Genomic DNA, 20,345 nt, shown 5'->3' with positions numbered 1-20,345 from the left:
TGCCATTTGGGAAGTTGCCAAAGCTGAATGCACAGGAGGAGTCTTTTTCTCACTAGATGTATGGCACGTCTCAACAGGCATGGACAACATACCTCGCCGCTCCGAGGGACTGATTCTGCAGGTACGGGACTGAGCAGAGGATCAGACTGTTATCACACAGATATTTAACTCTCCCGTTGCAGGTCAGTAAAATGAATAACCAAATTATGTTTTATTATTCATTGTATTACTTTTTAAATGTTTGATTCCTGTTATTGTACATCTGAGATGAGCATACTTAAAGATGTTTGGTGTTCTTGGAATAGAAGAGATTACTGTTAGTAGCTTTTGTTTGGTATTTTTAGAAAGTCTAAGAGACTTTTATTTATTTTATTTTTAATTTTATTTATCCGTTATTTTACCAGGTAAGTTGACTGAGAACACCTTCTCATTTACAGCAACGACCCGGGGAATAGTTACAGGGGAGAGGAGGGGGATGAACGAGCCAATTTTAAACTGGGGATTATTAGGTGACCATGGTGGTTTGAGGACCAGATTGGGAATTTAGTCAGGACACCGGGGATAACACCCCTACTCCTACGATAAGTGCCATGGGATCTTTAATGACCTCAGAGAGTCAGGACACCCGTTTAATGTCCCATCCGAAAGACGGCACCCTACACAGGGCAGTGTCCCCAATCACTGCCCTGAGGCATTGGGATATTTTTTTAGACCAGAGGAAAGAGTACCTCCTACTGGCCCTCCAACACCATTTCCAGCAGCATCTGGTCTCCCATCCAGGGACTGACCAGGACCATATAAAGTAGCATGCTATTTCAGTCAAGTAATGCGGACAAAATGCACGTTTGGATATTGTTTGCTAACCAAGGATAAGATACTGTAACGACACTGGGTCTATAAGCGCGGATATCGACTCTGCCTCTCGGGCATGCTTTTGCGGCACAGTCGTTAGCGCGCTGGGCTTCGTGCTAGAAGGTCGAGGGTTCGAGACCTGCTCCCTGCCTGTTTCATTACAATACAATTAATTATGCGCACTCATTGAATCAAATCATCTGAATGTTTGATAGATTGGGGTGTGTATACCAGAGAGTAGCAGTTGTATTAAATAGGTTTAAAAGAGACTTTGACTTAACATGTTGAGTAGATCCCGATGGATCCCTATGGCCTTAAGCATGATTTGTTTTCAGCTACCTTTAGACGATGTTTCCCTCACCTGGGAGGTTTTACTCTGGAAACAGGATGTCTTAGGTACAGGGCTGTCAGCCCATCATTACACTGTTCTTTGTTGGAATCAGTTCAACCAGAAACCCTTACTGTAACCGTCCAGGCATGAGGGATGGGTATACCTTTACAGAACATATGTATGTTTTACACAATTAATGTCTTTACTCTCCTTTACCTGCAATTATTTCACAAATGACCTAAACCATGTAACAGAGGATCAGTTTAAAGACCACGGAACAGAGGATCAGTTGAAAGACCACAGAACAGAGGATCAGTTGAAAGACCACAGAACAGAGGATCAGTTGAAAGACCACGGAACAGAGGATCAGTTGAAAGACCATGGAACAGAGGATCAGTTGAAAGACCACGGAGCAGAGGATCAGCAGAAAGACCACAGAACAGACGATCAGTTGAAAGACCATGGAACAGAGGATCAGTTTAAAGACCACGGAACAGAGGATCAGTTGAAAGACCACGGAACCGAGGATCAGTTGAAAGACCACAGAACAGAGGATCAGTTGAAAGACCACGGAACAGAGGATCAGCAGAAAGACCACGGAACAGAGGATCAGTAGAAAGACCACGGAACAGAGGATCAGTAGAAAGACCACGTAACAGAGGATCAGTAGAAAGACCACGGAACAGAGGATCAGTTGAAAGACCACGGAACAGAGGATCAGTTGAAAGACCACGGAACAGAGGATCAGTTGAAAGACCACAGAACAGAGGATCAGTAGAAAGACCACTGAACAGACGATCAGCTGAAAGACCACGGAACATACAGTTTCAAACGATAACCTGCCTTCGTATACCACCAGAAGTGTCTGGCTATATTCCTCAGAAAATATAGAACAGTAATAATTTTGTGGGTGTTTATATTTGTCCTGTTCACACAGTGTGTACTGGAAAGGTGTTTGTTGCATATCCCAACTCCCCCTGAGACACCCGCAGGAAGTGGGGTCACGGCCAAGGTCACCATATCCCAACTCTCCCTGAGACACCCGCAGGAAGTGGGGTCACGGCCAGGGTCACCATATCCCAACTTCCCCTGAGACACCCGTAGGAAGTGGGGTCACGGCCAAGGTCACCATATCCCAACTCTCCCTGAGACACCCGTAGGAAGTGGGGTCACAGCCAGGTTCACCATTGTACAGCGCCTCTGGAGAAATTAGGGTTTAGTGCCTTGCTCAAGGGCACAGCGATAGCTTTTTCAATTTGTCAGCTCCGGTATTCGAATGAGCGACCTTTTGGTTACTGGCCCAACGCTCTAACCTCGAAGGCTACCTGCCACATGTATTACTTTCCAAACCGTAGTTAATTAGGCTTATAAAACTAAACCTTTTCCTTTTCTGTGTAGACAGTATTACACAGATCGGACACCTGTACACCTCCACACACAGAGGCATCATGGCAGGAGTACTGAAGGCTGTCCTGTTGCTGTGGGGCCTCCAGGTCTCTGCCCAGGACCCAGAATACGACCACCTGTTAGTGAGGCCCAGGAACATCAATGGTATGGCGTGGTGGAAGCATAGAGACCTTGGCTGTGAATATAAATTACAAGAGCCATCAAACGTTATGATATGATTGATGTACTATTTAGCAATATTTGTAGATACATGTCGTTAACTTAAGTCTAGTATACACAAGTAGATTAGCAATTGTGGAGGAATAATGGTGGATATTCATTAACTACTTCAAGCAAGGTGCTGCATGTTGTTTAATCACTCTCTGCCCAGACGAAAAGGACGACTGCCCCATCAACGTGTACTTCACCATGGACACCTCTGAGAGTGTTGCTCTGAGGGAGTTCCCCTGGGGCAGTCTGGTGGAGGAGCTCAAGGAGTTCCTCCAGATGTTTGTGAAGAGGCTCCAGACCACCCCCCTCAGGGCCAAGAGGGCCCAGTGGGCCTACGGTGGGCTGCACTTCTCAGACCGTGTGGAAGTCTTCAGCCAGGTGATCACTGATGCTGCAGATTTCCTGGGAAGTGTACAGGCCATCAGGTACATTACTCAGTCAGCCAGCCAGACACTGTCAGTCAGTCCCTCCCTCATTATTACTTGTTTACTTACTTACTGAATCGTCTTCATCTCTTTTGGGAGTATTATAAGATAATACTGAGTTGAGCACACCAATCTTTCATAATAAGAGTTGAGCACACCAATCTTTCATAATAAGAGTGGAGCATGCCAATCTTTCATAATAAGAGTTGAGCACGCCAATCTTTCCTAATAAGAGTGGAGCATGCCAATCTTTCATAATAAGAGTGGAGCACACCAATCTTTCATAATAAGAGTGGAGCACGCCAATCTTTCATAATAAGAGTTGAGCACACCAATCTTTCATAATAAGAGTTGAGCACACCAATCTTTCATAATAAGAGTTGAGCACACCAATCTTTCATAATAAGAGTTGAGCACGCCAATACTTTATTCTCCTCGTCACCAGGTACATTGGTAGGGGAACCTTCATCGACTGTGCCCTGAAGAACATGACAGAACAAGTGAGGCTAACGGCCAGCGGAAAGCCCCGGCTCCAGTACGCTGTGGTCCTGACTGACGGCCACATCACTGGCAGCCCCTGTGGAGGGGTCTCACGGGCCGCCGAGGCTGCCAAGGCAGCGGGCATCAAGATCTTTGTAGTGGCCACCAACGAGTACACCATGGAGAGTGAGCTCAAGCGGATCGCCAGTTCTCCTGTGGAGCTGTATAGGAAAGACTACATGGCATTCCCAGCTAGCAACCGCCAGGCAGCTGTCAACAGGATAACTGACACCATGGTAGGTTTATAGTGAAGCTTCCGTTTGTGAAGTGGAGTACGGATGTTTTTGTGCTGTCATGGTTGATGCCAAGTTGTTGTCAGTGTTACAGTGTCTGTGTGTTTTATGTATCATAGTTTGTGTCAGTGTTACAGTGTCTGTGTGTTTTATGTATCATAGATTGTGTTTAATATGCTGTCATTTCTTTCTCTTTCCAGATCAAAGAGGCCGAATTTGAGGTGAGTCATATGAAGCACTGAGGGATGTAGAATGAACGACACAATGGTCTTCTTTTTAATATTTGAAACCTCATATATATCTTTTTTGTGATATCCAATTGGTAGTTACAGTCTTAACCCATTGCTGCAACTCCCCTATGGACTCGGGAGAGGCGAAGGTCGAGAGCCATGCGTCCTCTGAAACACGACCCTACCAAGCCGCAATGCTTCTTGACACACTGCTCACTTAACCCGGAAGCCAGCCGCACCAACGTGTCGGAGGAAACACCGTCCAACTGGCGCCCGGATGCCAGCTTGCAGGCGCCCGGCCCGCCACAAGGAGTCGCTAGAGCGCGATGAGACTGCGACACAGCCTGGGATCGAACCCGGGGCTGTAGTGACACCTTAACGCACTGCAATGCAGTGCCTTAGATCGCTACGCCATTCGGGAGGCCCATATTTGAAACCTCTTTGACCATATCTTCTGTGATTTCTCTCTAGTGCCAAGCCCCGATGTGCATCCAAACAAAAGGAGCTGTCGGGCCGAAAGGATACAAGGGAATGAAAGTAAATAAGCAATCTCTTATTTTGATAAACCTAAATATGCATTGGTTTATGACACTTCATGACATCAATGTTTGTTTTGTGTCTTGTAGGGTGCGAAGGGAACTAATGGTGCAATAGGAGATCCTGGACAGCCTGGGCAACAGGTTAGATTAAATACACGATGACACAATACAGGACGTACTAGCCAATTACACTCAATATGATTTTACATTTAATTTATGTTGGCTTTTTTTTTCCTACAGGGAGACCTTGGTGTCGAGGGCTCGATAGGTTTGCATGGACAGAAGGTAAGAGGAATGATGATATTTCTAACTTTGATATTTGTCTGTGCCATGCTGCTTTGATTTAATATTTCACACATTATTTACCTAATATATATTTACAGGGTCTTCCAGGCCTCAAAGGAGAGAAGGTAACATATTAGAAAATACTCTAACCATTTGTTACTTGTGTATATACTACCAAGCTTGTTGTAATACTGCATTGCTGTCTGTATTTGACGTCATGTTTTGTCCTTGTTTCACAGGGAGATATTGGTGGATCTGGTCCGAAGGTACTCCTTTTCCATTGTTATTAATACATCTCAATCATGATTGGTTCATTAATGATTTCATTAGATTGATGAGCTACATGCTACATTTGGCGTAGTCGGCAGGATTCAGTTCATTAGGACAAGCACTATTGTCACCAATTAACAATGAACAATTTACTCAATCGGATCTCGTCAGGGTCAAAGGGGATCTCCTGGGTATAACGGCATTGATGGCGAAAAGGTACGTCTTATTTATTTGCTTTCTTATTGATAAAAAAAGACTGTATTTAGACATGTCTAGTTAGTGATGTCATCTACTTCGTTGTTTTCCAGGGAAAGACTGGCACCACTGGGACACCTGGATGTAAAGGAGACGCTGGCATGTCGGTGAGATAATGCAGCGACGTTGAGGTGTGAATGTAACGTACCACACAGCCTGTATGCATTGTGGTTATAAATGTCCTCCTCCATCACCTTTGCGATCTCACAGGGAGAAGCCGGTCTTGCCGGGGACTTTGGTATCAAGGGTGACACGGGCAAGTCAGGTGAAAAGGTAGGTGGATTCTTCACCTGATTCCTGGATTTAGCACCTTTGTACAGTGTCCTGTTCCATATAGAGTCATAATACCCATAAAACCTAGCGGTCAAACAGGGAAATGCTTCCAATCGTTTATTCACCATTCATTTTTACCATAGAGTATTTTAAAAACACTTAAAATAAGGGCTACAAGTGAAGTCGGAAGTTTACATACACCTTAGCCAAATACATTTAAACTCAGTTTTTCCACAATTCCTGACATTTAATCCTAGTACAAATTTCCTGTTTTAGGTGAGTTAGGATCACCACTTTATTTTAAGAATGTGAAATGTCAGAATAATAGTAGAGAGAATGATTGATTTCAGCTTTTATTTATTTCATCACATTCCCAGTGGGTCAGAAGTTAACATGCACTCAATTAGTATTTGGTAGCATTGCCTTTAAATTGTTTAGCTTGGGTCAAAGGTTTTGGGTGGCCTTCCACAAGCTTCCCACAATAAGTTGGGTGAATTTTGGCCCATTCCTCCTGACAGAGCTGGTGTAACTGAGTCAGGTTTGTAGGCCTCCTTGCTCACACATGCTTTTTCAGTTCTGCCCACAGATGTTCTATGGGATTGATGTCAGGGCTTTGTGATGGCCACTCCAATAGCTTGACATTATTGTCCTTAAACCATTTTGCCACTACTTTGGAAGTATGGTTTGGGCCATTGTCCATTTGGAAGACCTATTTGCCACCAAGCTTTAACTTCCTGACTGATGTCTTGAGATGTTGCTTCAATATATCCAAATAATTTTCCTCCCTCATGATGCCATCTATTTTGTGAAGTACACCAGTCCCTCCTGCAGCAAAGCACCCCCACAACATGACGCTGCCACCCCCATACTTCACTGTTGGGATGGTGTTCTTCGGCTTGCAAGCCTCACCCTTTTTCCTCCAAAAATAATGATGGTCATTATGGCCAAACAGTTCTATTTTTGTTTCATCAGACCAGAGGACATTTCTCCAAAAAATACAATCTTTGTCCCCGTGTGCAGTTGCAAACCGTAGTCTGTCTTTTTTATGGCAGTTTTGAAGCAGTGGCTTCTTCCTTGCTGAGCGGCCTTTCAGGTTATGACGATATAGGACTCGTTTTACTGTGGATATAGATACTTTTGTACCTGTTTCCTGCAGCATCTTCACAAGGTCCATTTCTGTTGTTCTGGGATTGATTTGCACTTTTCGCACCAAAGTACGTTAATCTCTAAGAGACAGAACGCGTCTCCTTCCTGAGCGGTATGACGGCTGTGTGGTCCCATGGTGTTTATACTTGCGTACTATTGTTTGTACAGATGAACGTTTTACCTTCAGGCATTTGGAAATTGCTCCCAATAATGAACCAGACTTGTGGAGGTCTACAATTTTTTTCTGAGGTTTTGGCTGATTTCTTTTGATTTTCCATGATGTCAAGCAAAGAGGCACTGAGTTTGAAGGTAGGCCTTGAAATACATCCACAGGTACACCTCCAATTGACCTCCAATTGATTCAAATGAAGTCAAAAGCCATGACATAATTTTCTGGAATTTTCCAATCTGTTTAAAGGCAAAGTCAATTTAGTATGTGAACTTCTGACCCACTGGAATTGTGATACACTGAATTATAAGTGAAATAATCTGTCTTTAAACAATGGTTGGAAAAATTACTTGTGTCATGCACAAAGTAGATGTCCTAACCGACTTGCCAAAACGATAGTTTGTTAACAAGAAATCTGTGGAGTGGTTGAAAAAGGAGTTTTAATGACTCCAACCTAAGTGTATGTAATCTTCTGACTTCAACTGTATGTTTCGTGTAGGCTTACCCTGGCGTGACATTTTGATAACCACGTAAATCTCTCTATATTGATTTTTATCAATATATTCGCCTGTATTTACCCCCCCAAAAATGAAATGCTAAATATCTTCTAATGTGGCTACCATAAAGAACTACAAATACCATGATGCTGATCTGGACGAGACTGCCGAATCGAGGCACAGGTAAGAATCTCTGGATTAACTATCTAATTTTTAGCTACATTTAGTAATAAATAAATTGATTAAATGTCTTTAAATGTACAATTATGTGAACTATCTTGTGCAAGTTTTAAATTTACACAATACCTTAAAAGGTGTCAGCTAGAGATGACGTGCAGGAGCTTGCAGGGATTTGTAGTCTTGCATGATGTCTACTTTGATGCTAATTAGCGAGAAAATAGAGCCGAATGTCCAATAGAGATTTACATGGTTATCAAAACATCACACCAGGGGAAGTCTACACGATACACAGCCCTTATTTTAAGTGTTTCTAAAATGAATGGTGGAAAAACGATTGGAACCATTTCCCTGTTTGACCGCTAGGTTTTATGGGTATTATGACACATCCACTGTGGGGCTCTATAGGCTACCTGAAACATGAGTCTTGTGCACCTGGTACATCCTGTATTGTTGTTGTCTTCAGGGTGTTGCTGGGCAGAGTGGCAGGCCTGGACCACAGGGTGATCAAGGAGACAGTGGAGATAAGGTCTGGAGCGCCATCTGAACGACACGTTATCAGAAACACTATCAACTTGTAGTTACTTAGACAATAATACATTAAGTGTGACTGTTACAGGGTGTTGCTGGCTATATTGGAAACTCTGGTCTGCCTGGGCAAAAAGGAAACAAGGTACTATATCGGCTCAGAGATTAACACAGTTTACTAACCAGGAGTATTAGGCTGCCAAATCAAACCACCCAAAAAGGTACTATATCGGCTCAGAGATTAACACAGTTTACTAACTAGGAGTATTAGGCTGCCAAATCAAACCACCCAAAAAGGTACTATATCGGCTCAGAGATTAACACAGTTTACTAACCAGGAGTATTAGGCTGCCAAATCAAACCACCCAAAAAGGTACTATATCGGCTCAGAGATTAACACAGTTTACTAACCAGGAGTATTAGGCTGCCAAATCAAACCACCCAAAAAGGTACTATATCGGCTCAGAGATTAACACAGTTTACTAACCAGGAGTATTAGGCTGCCAAATCAAACCACCCAAAAAGGTACTATATCGGCTCAGAGATTAACACAGTTTACTAACCAGGAGTATTAGGCTGCCAAATCAAACCACCCAAAAAGGTACTATATCGGCTCAGAGATTAACACAGTTTACTAACCAGGAGTATTAGGCTGCCAAATCAAACCACCCAAAAAGGTACTATATCGGCTCAGAGATTAACACAGTTTACTAACCAGGAGTATTAGGCTGCCAAATCAAACCACCCAAAAAGGTACTATATCGGCTCAGAGATTAACACAGTTTACTAACCAGGAGTATTAGGCTGCCAAATCAAACCACCCAAAAAGGTACTATATCGGCTCAGAGATTAACACAGTTTACTAACCAGGAGTATTAGGCTGCCAAATCAAACCACCCAAAAAGGTACTATATCGGCTCAGAGATTAACACAGTTTACTAACCAGGAGTATTAGGCTGCCAAATCAAACCACCCAAAAAGGTACTATATCGGCTCAGAGATTAACACAGTTTACTAACCAGGAGTATTAGGCTGCCAAATCAAACCACCCAAAAAGGTACTATATCGGCTCAGAGATTAACACAGTTTACTAACCAGGAGTATTAGGCTGCCAAATCAAACCACCCAAAAAGGTACTATATCGGCTCAGAGATTAACACAGTTTACTAACCAGGAGTATTAGGCTGCCAAATCAAACCACCCAAAAAGGTACTATATCGGCTCAGAGATTAACACAGTTTACTAACTAGGAGTATTAGGCTGCCAAATCAAACCACCCAAAAAGGTACTATATCGGCTCAGAGATTAACACAGTTTACTAACCAGGAGTATTAGGCTGCCAAATCAAACCACCCAAAAAGGTACTATATCGGCTCAGAGATTAACACAGTTTACTAACCAGGAGTATTAGGCTGCCAAATCAAACCACCCAAAAAGGTACTATATCGGCTCAGAGATTAACACAGTTTACTAACCAGGAGTATTAGGCTGCCAAATCAAACCACCCAAAAAGGTACTATATCGGCTCAGAGATTAACACAGTTTACTAACCAGGAGTATTAGGCTGCCAAATCAAACCACCCAAAAAGGTACTATATCGGCTCAGAGATTAACACAGTTTACTAACCAGGAGTATTAGGCTGCCAAATCAAACCACCGAATCATCTGCTTAAACAATATTTCTGTTCATTAGGGTAAAGCTGGACCTGGTGGAAGTCCTGGCGACACTGTGAGTCTCATATTGAAGTCGGTATTAAATAAGCTGTAGACCAAGTGATAGTGTCTTCATACAGCGTTGTGAGCTGCACAACAATCACACAAGAAAGAGCACAACATTTACACTGACGCGTTTTATTTGGGTCCTGGTGAAACATGAGAACATGTCTCTTTCAGGGAAGCAGAGGAGACAGTGGCAGAGCTGGACGACGGGGCAAGGCTGGCAAGAGAGGAGATAAGGTTTCCACCAACAAACTACAAACATCAAACATCTCATCTGTTTTTACTGCATCGCAATAGTCGATTCGATGTTGGTTGTATTCATTGTGTTGCATCTTGCAGGGAGAACTAGGCCCAGAGGGGGTGAGAGGAGTTCCTGGAGAGAATGGAGAAGAAGGAGCAGCAGTGAGTCAACTTTTAATAAATCAAATGTAATCAATATGCAGGTGTTGTATTTCAATCAATACATTGAACTGTATCTTTTTCAATCCCTATCATATCCATCTCATACCAGGGGGCACCAGGTTTCCCAGGGGTCCGTGGTCCACCAGGTGAGGGTGGAGAGGCGGGACTTCAGGTGAATACTGCCCTAAATAATTATAATAATACCTGGTAAGAGCAGAGGTGTTCCACTAACCGTTAAACAGGTGATATCTATGACAGGTGATGTAATGAAATGAGAAAATAATATTCTGCCCTGTCACCATCCGTGTCCATGTTTTCTGCATGTCCTCGTTAGGGCTCTCAGGGGGATGCAGGGGACTTTGGCCCCCGAGGAAACACTGGAGCAGCAGGAGCCAAGGTAAGTTGATTTGGGTTCAGTTTTTAACACTTAAACTGCCAGGCCTCGATTCCCCCCTTACTACGCCAATGAGCTGGATTCATGCTGTTTTTACTGCAACATTCTAACAGTCTAAAGAATACATTTCAGAAATGCTCTCGGAAAAAAAAAACATCCTTTGTTTGTGTTTCTGAAGGTCTTGGGTAACATTAGAATACAGAATAGCATTATCATTAGTTTGTTACTGTAGGTGATCTGCAGCTACATGAACATGTGTGGAGGACAAAGGAAAAGCAGTTCATCTTGGTAAAAGTGATATTTTTGAAATTGAGCTCATCTCTCAAATTTTATAGAGTTATTTAGAACCTGCTGATTTATATGTAGTATCAGAAAGAGAACGTCTTACCTGCATGTAACTCTGTAGGAGTATTTGAAAAAGTAACTTTGTCATGGATTTGTATCAGACCTCAGAATAAGACCCAGATGCAGACAGTTTGAATAACATATGTTTATTAACAAAACAGGGGGCAGGCAGGCAGAGGTCAGTAATCCAGGACAGGGTCAGGGCAGGCAAGGTGGTTAAAACCAGAAAAACAAGGGCTAGAGAGAAACATGAGTACAGGCAAACTGGCAACAGACAGAGACCACAGGTATAAATGCACAGGGGATAATGGGGAAAATGATCGACACCCGGAGGGGGGTGGAGACAAGCACAAGACAGGTGAAACAGATCAGGGTGTGACAGATTTGCATTAGTATACGCATGAAAAGTCCCAATGCAAAGTTACACCTCTCTTTCCCATTTTACGAGTTATTACATAAAATAGATTAGAATTCAGTCAAATGCCAAGTCATGCCGGGAAATGCTTTTACGGGGTGTGATGTAATATGGAGGACCCAGCAAGCCAGCCTATTCCCTATAATGTTACTCCAACTCACAACTACTGGTTTCAATAAAATAAAAAAATCTGCCCATTTACAAGCAAATACTTTATGAATTTGTTACAAATCAGCTTACGAGGTTGCAAGCCAACTAGCCTGCTAACATTATCCCTACCAGCCTGCTAATGTTACGTTAGCATTGCATGAGTCAGCCAGTTGCTATCAACACCTAGCTTACAGCTATATTAAAGTAAACCAAAGTTTTGGAAATACATAACACCCTCTAACCAGTTATTAAATAATGTTACTGGTAAATGCAGTTAACTTAAGCCAGCTGGAGTTAGTTAGTCTATCTAGCCTAGCCAGATAACTAGCCTAGCTAGCCAACCAGCACAGTCGACATAGGTAAGTAATAAACCAGAGAACACCACCAACTAGTCTAGCACCGGCAGGAACCCACAGAACACAAAAAAATCCAGCAGATATAAAGTACAGAGAGCGGAGACTGACCGATTGACGGCTGAATTAGCTACCAAAGAAGAGCCAAGGAGAGAGGCGCTTCAGAAAAAAAGAGTGGTAGCCTACTTCACTGAGATCATGAGGCCCCCACCTGTGTGGAATCTAATTGGTTGTTTACATTTCACCTCCTCGTGATTGGTAGATTGTAGCTCACCAACACTTAGTCTGCATGGCTAGTGGCTAACATTAGCCAGCTCGAACTAGCTAACGCAGAGTATTCTCCATTAGAGGTTGAGAAATTGTGCATTGTCGGTAGTTTTGAAAATATCCGGAAATAAGTTAATAAATATGAAATATCCCCCCAAAATAACTGTTTTTTAGTTATAGGTAACCAGTTTAAATAAAATGTTTAAAAAAAAAGATATATACATATATATACATATACATATATATATATATACATATATATACATATATATACATATATATATACATATATATACATATACACATGTGTGTATATGTATACATATATATATACATATATATACACATATACACATGTGTGTGTATATATATATATATATATATATATATATATATATATATATATATATATACATTCATGCACCTGTTTGAACTCGTTACCTGTTTAAAAGACACCTGTCCACACACTCAACAGACTCCAACCTATCCACAATGGCCAAGACCAGACAGCTGTGTAAGGACATCAGGGGTAAATTGTAGATCTGCACAAGGCTGGGATGGGCTACAGGACAATAGGCAAGCAGCTTGGTGAGAAGGCAACAACTGTTGGCGCAATTATTAGAAAATGAAAGAAGTTCAAGATGACGGTCAATCACCCTCGGTCTGGGGCTCCATGCAAGATCTCACCTTGTGGGGCATCAATGATTGTGAGGGATCAGCCCAGAACTACACGGCAGGACCTGGTCAATGACCTGAAGAGAGCTGGGACCACAGTCTCAAAGAAAACCATTAGTAACACACTACGCCGTCATGGATTAAAATCCTGCAGCACACGCAAGGTCCGCCTGCTCAAGCCAGCGCATGTCCAGGCCCGTCGGAAGTTTGCCAATGACCATCTGGATGATCCAGAGGGGGAATGGGAGAAGGTCATGTGGTCTGATGAGACAAAAATAGAGCTCTTTGGTCTAAACTCCACTCGCCATGTTTGGAGGAAGAAGAAGGATGAGTACAACCCCAAGAACACCATCCCAACCGTGAAGCATGGAGGTGGAAACATCATTCTTTGGGGATGCTTTTCTGCAAAGGGGATAGGCCGACTGCAACGTATTGAGGGGAGGATGGATGGGGCCATGTATCGCGAGATCTTGGCCAACAACCTCCTACCCTCAGTAAGAGCATTGAAGATGGGTCGTGGCTGGGTCTTCCAGCATGACAATGACCCAAAACACACAGCCAGGGCAACTAAGGAGTGGCTCCGTAAGAAGCATCTCAATGTCCTGGAGTGGCCTAGCCAGTCTCCAGACCTGAACCCAATAGAAAATCTTTGGAGGGAGCTGAAAGTCCGTATTGCCCAGCGACAGCCCCGAAACCTGAAGGATCTGGAGAAGGTCTGTATGGAGGAGTGGGCCAAAATCCCTACTGCAGTGTCTGCAAACCTGGTCAATAACTACAGGAAACGTATGATCTCTGTAATTGCAAACAAATGTTTCTGAACCAAATATTAAGTTCTGCTTTTCTGATGTGTCAAATACTTACGTCATGCAATAAACTGCAAATTAATTACTTAAAAATCATACAATGTGATTTTCTGGATTTTTGTCTCTCACAGTTGAAGTGTACCTATGATAAAAATTACAGACCTCTACATGCCTTGTAAGTAGGAAAACCTGCAAAATCGGCAGTGTATCAAATACTTGTTCTCCCCACTGTATATATCTTTTAAAATGGATCTTGGCACATTGAATTCACTGCAGAGCTCTTGAAAGGATTTTACTGTAGTGGTTTTCTGATGAAATAGGTCTGAAAAGGTCCTGATTCCTAGAGTATGCCAAAGATTAAAGTTGGCATCCCTCAGGGCTTTTGGCAAATCTGGGTTGCATACAGTAGGCGAGTGAGAACATATTTGGGAGGAAATGCACAGGCATTTCTTACAGTCCCTCCATGCTAGTAGGGTGCTGTAAATCAAAGGTTTTGTCTATGTTGCCCACTTCACTAAAGCTATTAATGAATATAATTGAACTTAGGGGCAATGAACCACAGGATTGGGCTTCTGAATCCACGTTGAATTGTCTGTTTGTGATCATGCATGTTGCAGATTTGGGCAGACCAGTAGGGAGGGAAGGGCAAGACCACCCTTAGATTCAGGTTTCGATAGAGTGGAGAACTTGATCCTAGGTTTTTTATTGCCCCATATAAATTTGGTGATGCTTTGGTTGGTTGTTTTGAAAAATGAAATTGGGAGATAGCATGGGAGCATCTGAAATAAAAATATAGATTAGACGGATATAATGACATTTAGGGGGGCGGGTGGGTCTTTGGATATCGGCTATATGTTGTCTTACCTCCTTTAGTCATAACAGTAATCGCTTTCAGTCATTGGTCCATTTCTCAGTGACCAGGATTGTCCTTAAAAAAACATTTTGTGCCTCCCGGGTGGAGCAGTGGTTAAGGGCGCTGTACTGCAGCGCCAGCTGTGCCACCAGAGACTCTGGGTTCGCGCCCAGGCTCTGTCGCAACCGGGAGGTCCGTGGGGCGACGCACAATTGTCCCAGCGTCGTCTGGGTTAGGGAGGGCTTGGCCGGTAGGGATATCCTTGACTCATTGCGCACCAGCAACTCCTGTGGTGGGCCGGGCGCAGTGCGCGCTAACCAAGGTTGCCAGGTGCACGGTGTTTCCTCCGACACATTGGTGCGGCTGGCTTCCGGGTTGGATGCGCGCTGTGTTAAGAAGCAGTGTGGCTTGGTTGGGTTGTGTATCGGAGGACGCATGACTTTCAACCTTCGTCTCTCCCGAGCCCGTACGGGAGTTGTTGCGATGAGACCAGAGACCAGCTACTAACAATTGGACACCACGAAATTGGGGAGAAAAAGGGGTAAAAAAAACAAACAAAAACATTTTGTCTCTTCGGGAGTTTTGAAGTGTCGCAGGGCTCCTTGGTGAAGAAGCCTGAGGTCGTTTGGGTATTTGAATCCCCTAAAGATGCTTTCTTCACCTCGTCAAACTCTCGGCGTATTCCAGCTGACAGGTCCTGGTGTAAAGTGAGTTTGGCGTTTCCCACTGTAATGGTGTTGATTTTCGCCGCCTGTAGGACTCGTTCCTTGTCGGTGAATCTCAGGAAACGTATGGTGATTGGGCGCGGTGGTTGTCTGGCTGCTGGTGGGGGCCTCAGTGCTCGGTGAGCTCTCTCGAGTTCTATGGGAGTTCTATGGGCCTGTCGGTGGACAGGTGGAGCCACTCAGGAAGTTTGTCTTGCAGGTAGCGGATCAGTGGCATGTTTCCCCTCTTCTTTTTCGCCCAGATTTAATAGAACACAATTATTCCTTCGCCCCCTGCTTTCCAGGTCCCCTGTTCTCTTCCAGATGCCAGACGCGTTGATGATTCTTGTTGTTGATGTCAGGCAAAGCATTTTCCAGGGTTGTCACCTTGCCCCCTATCGCACTGAATTGAGAGTTAATGGCATCTAATTTGATGTTGAGTTCTGTACGTTGGGATCTCAGCTCAGAAAGGATGTCTTTGACAGAGTGCGAGGTTGGCATTTGTTGGGCCTCGGGGGGGGGGGGGGGGGGGGGGATCCTCTTGCTAATGGCGCTAGCTGTTTCTTGGAGGCTTTTTCCGCGGACAATGCTCAAGTCCGGGTAAAAATGGCACCTGTAATGTAGCCGCCATGACTTTCTGACTAAAGCTAAAGGAGTTTTAACTTGAAGTGGAGGTAAGATTAAGAATGGTAAACTACTTGTGTGTAGCTCTTAGTTCATGCGGCCATCTTGTTTAAGGGTGTTACGAATCCCTTTGGTCCGGCAGTCTGGGGGGGATGGTAACTAGACCCGTAACATACCTCATGCAAAGTGTAATAGTGACAAAGTAACAGTACGAACAAAAAAACCCACAGACAACTTAATTACACTGTGTTGTTAATAAGACACGAGGGGGTGTGGTATAGGGCTTATGTACCACTCCTAAGTGCTGTTCTTAGGCACGACGCAACGCAGAGGTATATTGGCCATATACCACAAACCCCCGAGGTGCCTTATTGCTATTAGAAACTGGTTACCAACGTAATTAGAGCAGTAAATATAAATGTTTTGTCATACCTGTGATATACGCCTGATATACCACGGCTGTCAGCCAATCAGCATTCATGGCTCGATTCACCCAGTTTATAAAACTGCTTATAGCACACATTTGTGATATCTAAATTCTAACAACATATTTATTTTGGAAAAATAAAGAACAAATTGCAGTTATTTCAATGTTTTGTTCACATGCAGTCAAAATGACACTCGACACGTTGCAACAGGCCTATAATAACACATACCTGAATCTGACAATGGAAGGTATTTACGTTGAGGTTATGTTGGAAACTGTACAGAGTACTGAGTAGGGCCCCCCTAAACATTTACTACGAGGGGAAATGATTCTTTGTTGACATTCCCTGGTCACGTTATTTTCTTAGAATGAGAAAGTGGTCTTACAGTGTTTTTTTGTAGTACACCTTCACAAGAATGGTAGCTGAGGCAAAAATAAAGTTCTAGAAAATGCGAGCTAAACAGTGCTAAAAAATGCTGTTTGTCTTTTTTTAATTGGTAGGGAGATCGAGGAAGTGATGGATACAACTACCCAGGACCCAGAGGGAACCAGGTTTGAACTGCAGCCGACAGCTAACTGAATAACAAAATACCATTTCAATGTGTTTTGGTAATTGAATTGGATTGGTAATCCTGTTTTAATTAGTGCGATTGACAAACATGCTAACTCAACCTTACTATCTCTTAGGGAGGGAGAGGAGACCCTGGTTTACCTGGACTGCAGGTAATCATATGTACCTGTTCTTAGCCGTCCATATTTAAAATCTGAAAATGTTCGACCCCTCTATTTCACTACCATGTCTATATTTTTTCACAGGGCACCAGAGGTTATAATGGAGAGAAAGGAGCCCAGGGAACTACAGGAACAAAAGGATTGGCAGTACGTACAGCAGGGTAGCCTAGTGGTTAGAGTGTAGGGACGGCAGGTCGCCTAGTGGTTAGAGTGTAGGGACGGCAGGTAGCCTAGTGGTTAGAGCGTTGGACTAGTAACGAAAGGTTGCAAGTTCATATCCCCGAGCTGACAAGGTACAAATCTGTCGTTCTGCCCCTGAACAGGCAGTTAACCCACTGTTCCTAGGCCATCATTGAAAATAAGAATTTGTTCTTAACTGACTTGCCTAGTTAAATAAAGGTCAAATAAAAAAATATCATAAACAGAGATATTATATTAATAAATGCACTCGTTTATTTAAATCAATGTATTTATTTCTATTTAAAAAAACGTGTGTATTGTTTTACAGGGGGAGCCAGGGCAAGAGGGTGTTCCTGGGGACAGAGGAGTGAGGGGGTCACCTGGACCACTGGTGAGTCGTATTCCTATATACACATACCAAGGTACATTTAGTTCTCATTTGTGATTCATTTCATCCACTAAGAGTCTGTCATTGGTCATTAAATGTTTCTATTGATGGTGTCTAGGGAGTACCCGGTACTCGTGGGGCCTCTGGTCTATCGGTAAGTAACTGACTTTATTTGTTCATCCTGATTGACAGATATCTTTCATATCCCTTTACTCTCTCTGAGAGAATGCTGATGAATATTCTCAACTTTCAGGAGTGTGAAATCATGGGATTTGTCAGAGAAACATGTGGCTGCTGTGGTAATGGTTTATCTTAATGACAACCGATTTTCCTTGTAATAATAATAAAAAATGCCCAAGTCTTATTGTTAACTGTCTCTCTGTGCAGATTGTGAAAAGGTTTGCCCTCCCCTGGACCTGGTGTTTGTGATTGACAGCTCTGAAAGTATTGGAAAAACCAACTTCAGCCTGGCTAAAAACTTTGTCATCAGTGTAGCAAACAGGCTTGGGAAGATGGCCAAAAACATATCTGACGTCTCAGGTAAACTTCATGATACCGTGTTACTACTACAACCACTGTTTGAATGGAAAAACAATAGATCACCAATATTTAAAATATATATATTTTAAACATGTAATCAATTTTATTCCCTGAACTACTTCTAAACCCCCAAAAGGGTCTCGTCTGGGTGTGGTTCAGTACAGTCACCAAGGGGCGGTTCAGGCCATCAGGATGGACGATAGGGGCATCACCTCTGTGACCTCCTTCAACACAAAGGTCAAAGCCATGGAGTGGATCGCTGGAGGCACCTGGACTGCCTCTGCCCTGAAGTACACATACAACCATCTGATAGTTCCAGGTCGCAGGGGGAGGACCAAGGTGGTGGCCATAGTTATCACAGACGGTCGCTACGATCCTAAAGACCTGGATAATCTTGGAGCCCTGTGTAACGGAGTGGACGTGTATGCCATCGCCATCGGTGACATGTTTGACTCTGGGGCAGAGAGGCAGAATCTGGAGATGATTGCCTGTAATATGGGCGACCGGGTGAAGACCCTGAGTGTCTACGCTGAACTTACTGCTGAGGAATTCTTAGAGGAAATAGAACAAATCCTCTGCCCAGGCAAGTCTATGTCAGCATCCCAAATGGCACCCTATTCCCTATACAGTGCACTACTTTTGCCCAGAGCTCTATATAGGGAATAGGGTGCCATTGGGATGCACACTACATTTTATCAACAGTTCAAGGATTTTATTTTGTGAAAATTACCAACCCTGACTAATGAACTACATTCACTTCTCTTCTTCTCTAGAACCAGAGATGATCTGTCCAGACCTGAAGTGTGCCTCGGGTGAAAAGACTATTTATTTTTTATTGATGTTTTTACATCTAATAATGGGACTGAGTTTTTTGGTATTATTTTATACTGCACTAATGAAAATCACTGACCTTGAATATTTGTTCAGTTGGAAATGATATATTAATGTCTTTCCAATATATTCTGCATATGTAAATTACAGACAACTACAGATGCATTAAGAGTTTATGAATCAACAGTCTGTATAACATTGACTTTTCTATTATTGTCAAAGATTTGAGTTTGGCTCCACTGATCCAGCGCCCCGTAGACATCCTCTTCTTCATTGACGGTTCTGAGAGAACAGGGGGCAGAAACTTCATCAGCATCCTGCGCATCATCGGGAGACTCTCCCAATCGATCCCTCTCTCCAAGGAGGTCTCTTTAGGAGCTCGCTTCGCCGTGCTGCAGTTTGGAGGGGAGCAGGACCCAGAGGTTCTTCTGGACTTCTCCAACAACCACAGAACGATTAGCTCCCTGGTCTCTAATGCAGTCTACCGAGACTTATCCTCCACTCTGGGCAGCGCTATTCTCTACGCAACTGAGAACCTTGTCAGTAACCCTGGAGGTCGGTTCAGAGGGGTACGTCCAGACGCAGAGCTCACCTTTGTGTTCATTACAAACGGAGTGACCTCAGACAAGAACTTTGCTGAGGGTATTAGAGCCATGAGAAGGGCCAACGCAGTGGGTGTTGTTATCACAGTGGGATCAGATATTGACAGGGAGCGGTTGCTGCAACTCACTCTTAGGGACAAAGCTCTTATCTTTAACCTGATGAGTTTCAATGACTTGGCCCTCCCTGGGGTTGTTAAACACATGGCTCATTGCCTTGGTTAAACCAGGTTTGAAATATATTCAGGGCCCCATTTGATTTAACACGGGGAGTGTAGGCTAACTGAAAGACCTAGAACTGATTTCATATGTCCTTTTATGTCTCTTTTCTATAATTAGTTTTTATTAGACTACATTTAAAAAAAAAAAGATGTGTTACTAATCTAATTGATTTGTGACCCCAATAAAGCCTATTTTTTTTTCAAATAAAGATTTATTCTCATTAATAACAAAGGTATAGCATGTTCCTACCAAAATGTAGAGGATGTACAATATGTGATATTGTAGCCATGTTCCAATAACAAGACAAAGAAAATGAACCACATTTGAAGGTTTTGTCATGTGTTGATAACAAAAC

At 43.2% G+C, this 20,345-nt stretch overlaps 1 protein-coding gene and 1 long non-coding RNA gene across 4 annotated transcripts; one reads left to right on the top strand and one right to left on the bottom strand.

The window, feature by feature from the left end:
• The first annotated feature begins 45 nt into the window (after positions 1–45).
• On the top strand, positions 46–20,321 carry LOC110520755 (collagen alpha-2(VI) chain). 3 transcript variants are annotated; one of them, XM_036935704.1, is made up of 30 exons: positions 46–182; positions 2,582–2,734; positions 2,961–3,225; positions 3,671–4,001; positions 4,199–4,219; positions 4,700–4,765; positions 4,855–4,908; positions 5,008–5,052; positions 5,151–5,177; positions 5,292–5,318; positions 5,494–5,538; positions 5,631–5,684; positions 5,788–5,850; positions 8,306–8,368; positions 8,459–8,512; positions 10,061–10,096; positions 10,261–10,323; positions 10,426–10,488; positions 10,598–10,660; positions 10,823–10,885; positions 17,000–17,050; positions 17,186–17,221; positions 17,315–17,377; positions 17,739–17,801; positions 17,917–17,952; positions 18,052–18,097; positions 18,186–18,338; positions 18,475–18,921; positions 19,112–19,150; positions 19,392–20,321. In XM_036935704.1, exons 2-30 carry the CDS (start codon positions 2,632–2,634, stop codon positions 19,991–19,993), a joined length of 3,042 nt encoding a protein of 1,013 aa, XP_036791599.1. In that variant the 5' UTR covers positions 46–182; positions 2,582–2,631; the 3' UTR covers positions 19,994–20,321. The 3 variants fall into 3 exon arrangements, with proteins under 3 accessions (XP_036791599.1, XP_036791603.1, XP_036791600.1); XM_036935708.1 differs by having other exon boundaries at positions 19,112–19,212; positions 19,392–19,532; XM_036935705.1 differs by having other exon boundaries at positions 51–182; positions 2,586–2,734.
• LOC118937366 lies at positions 10,203–12,250 on the bottom strand. The gene is made up of 2 exons (XR_005034673.1): positions 10,595–12,250; positions 10,203–10,459 (listed from the first exon to the last, which is right to left on the bottom strand). It is a non-coding gene; the product is annotated as an uncharacterized LOC118937366 (long non-coding RNA).
• Positions 20,322–20,345: the final 24 nt, after the last annotated feature.

Source organism: Oncorhynchus mykiss, chromosome 2, assembly GCF_013265735.2.
Source record: "Oncorhynchus mykiss isolate Arlee chromosome 2, USDA_OmykA_1.1, whole genome shotgun sequence".
NCBI lineage: Eukaryota > Metazoa > Chordata > Actinopteri > Salmoniformes > Salmonidae > Oncorhynchus > Oncorhynchus mykiss.
This window is presented reverse-complemented; position numbering and strand designations above follow the sequence as displayed.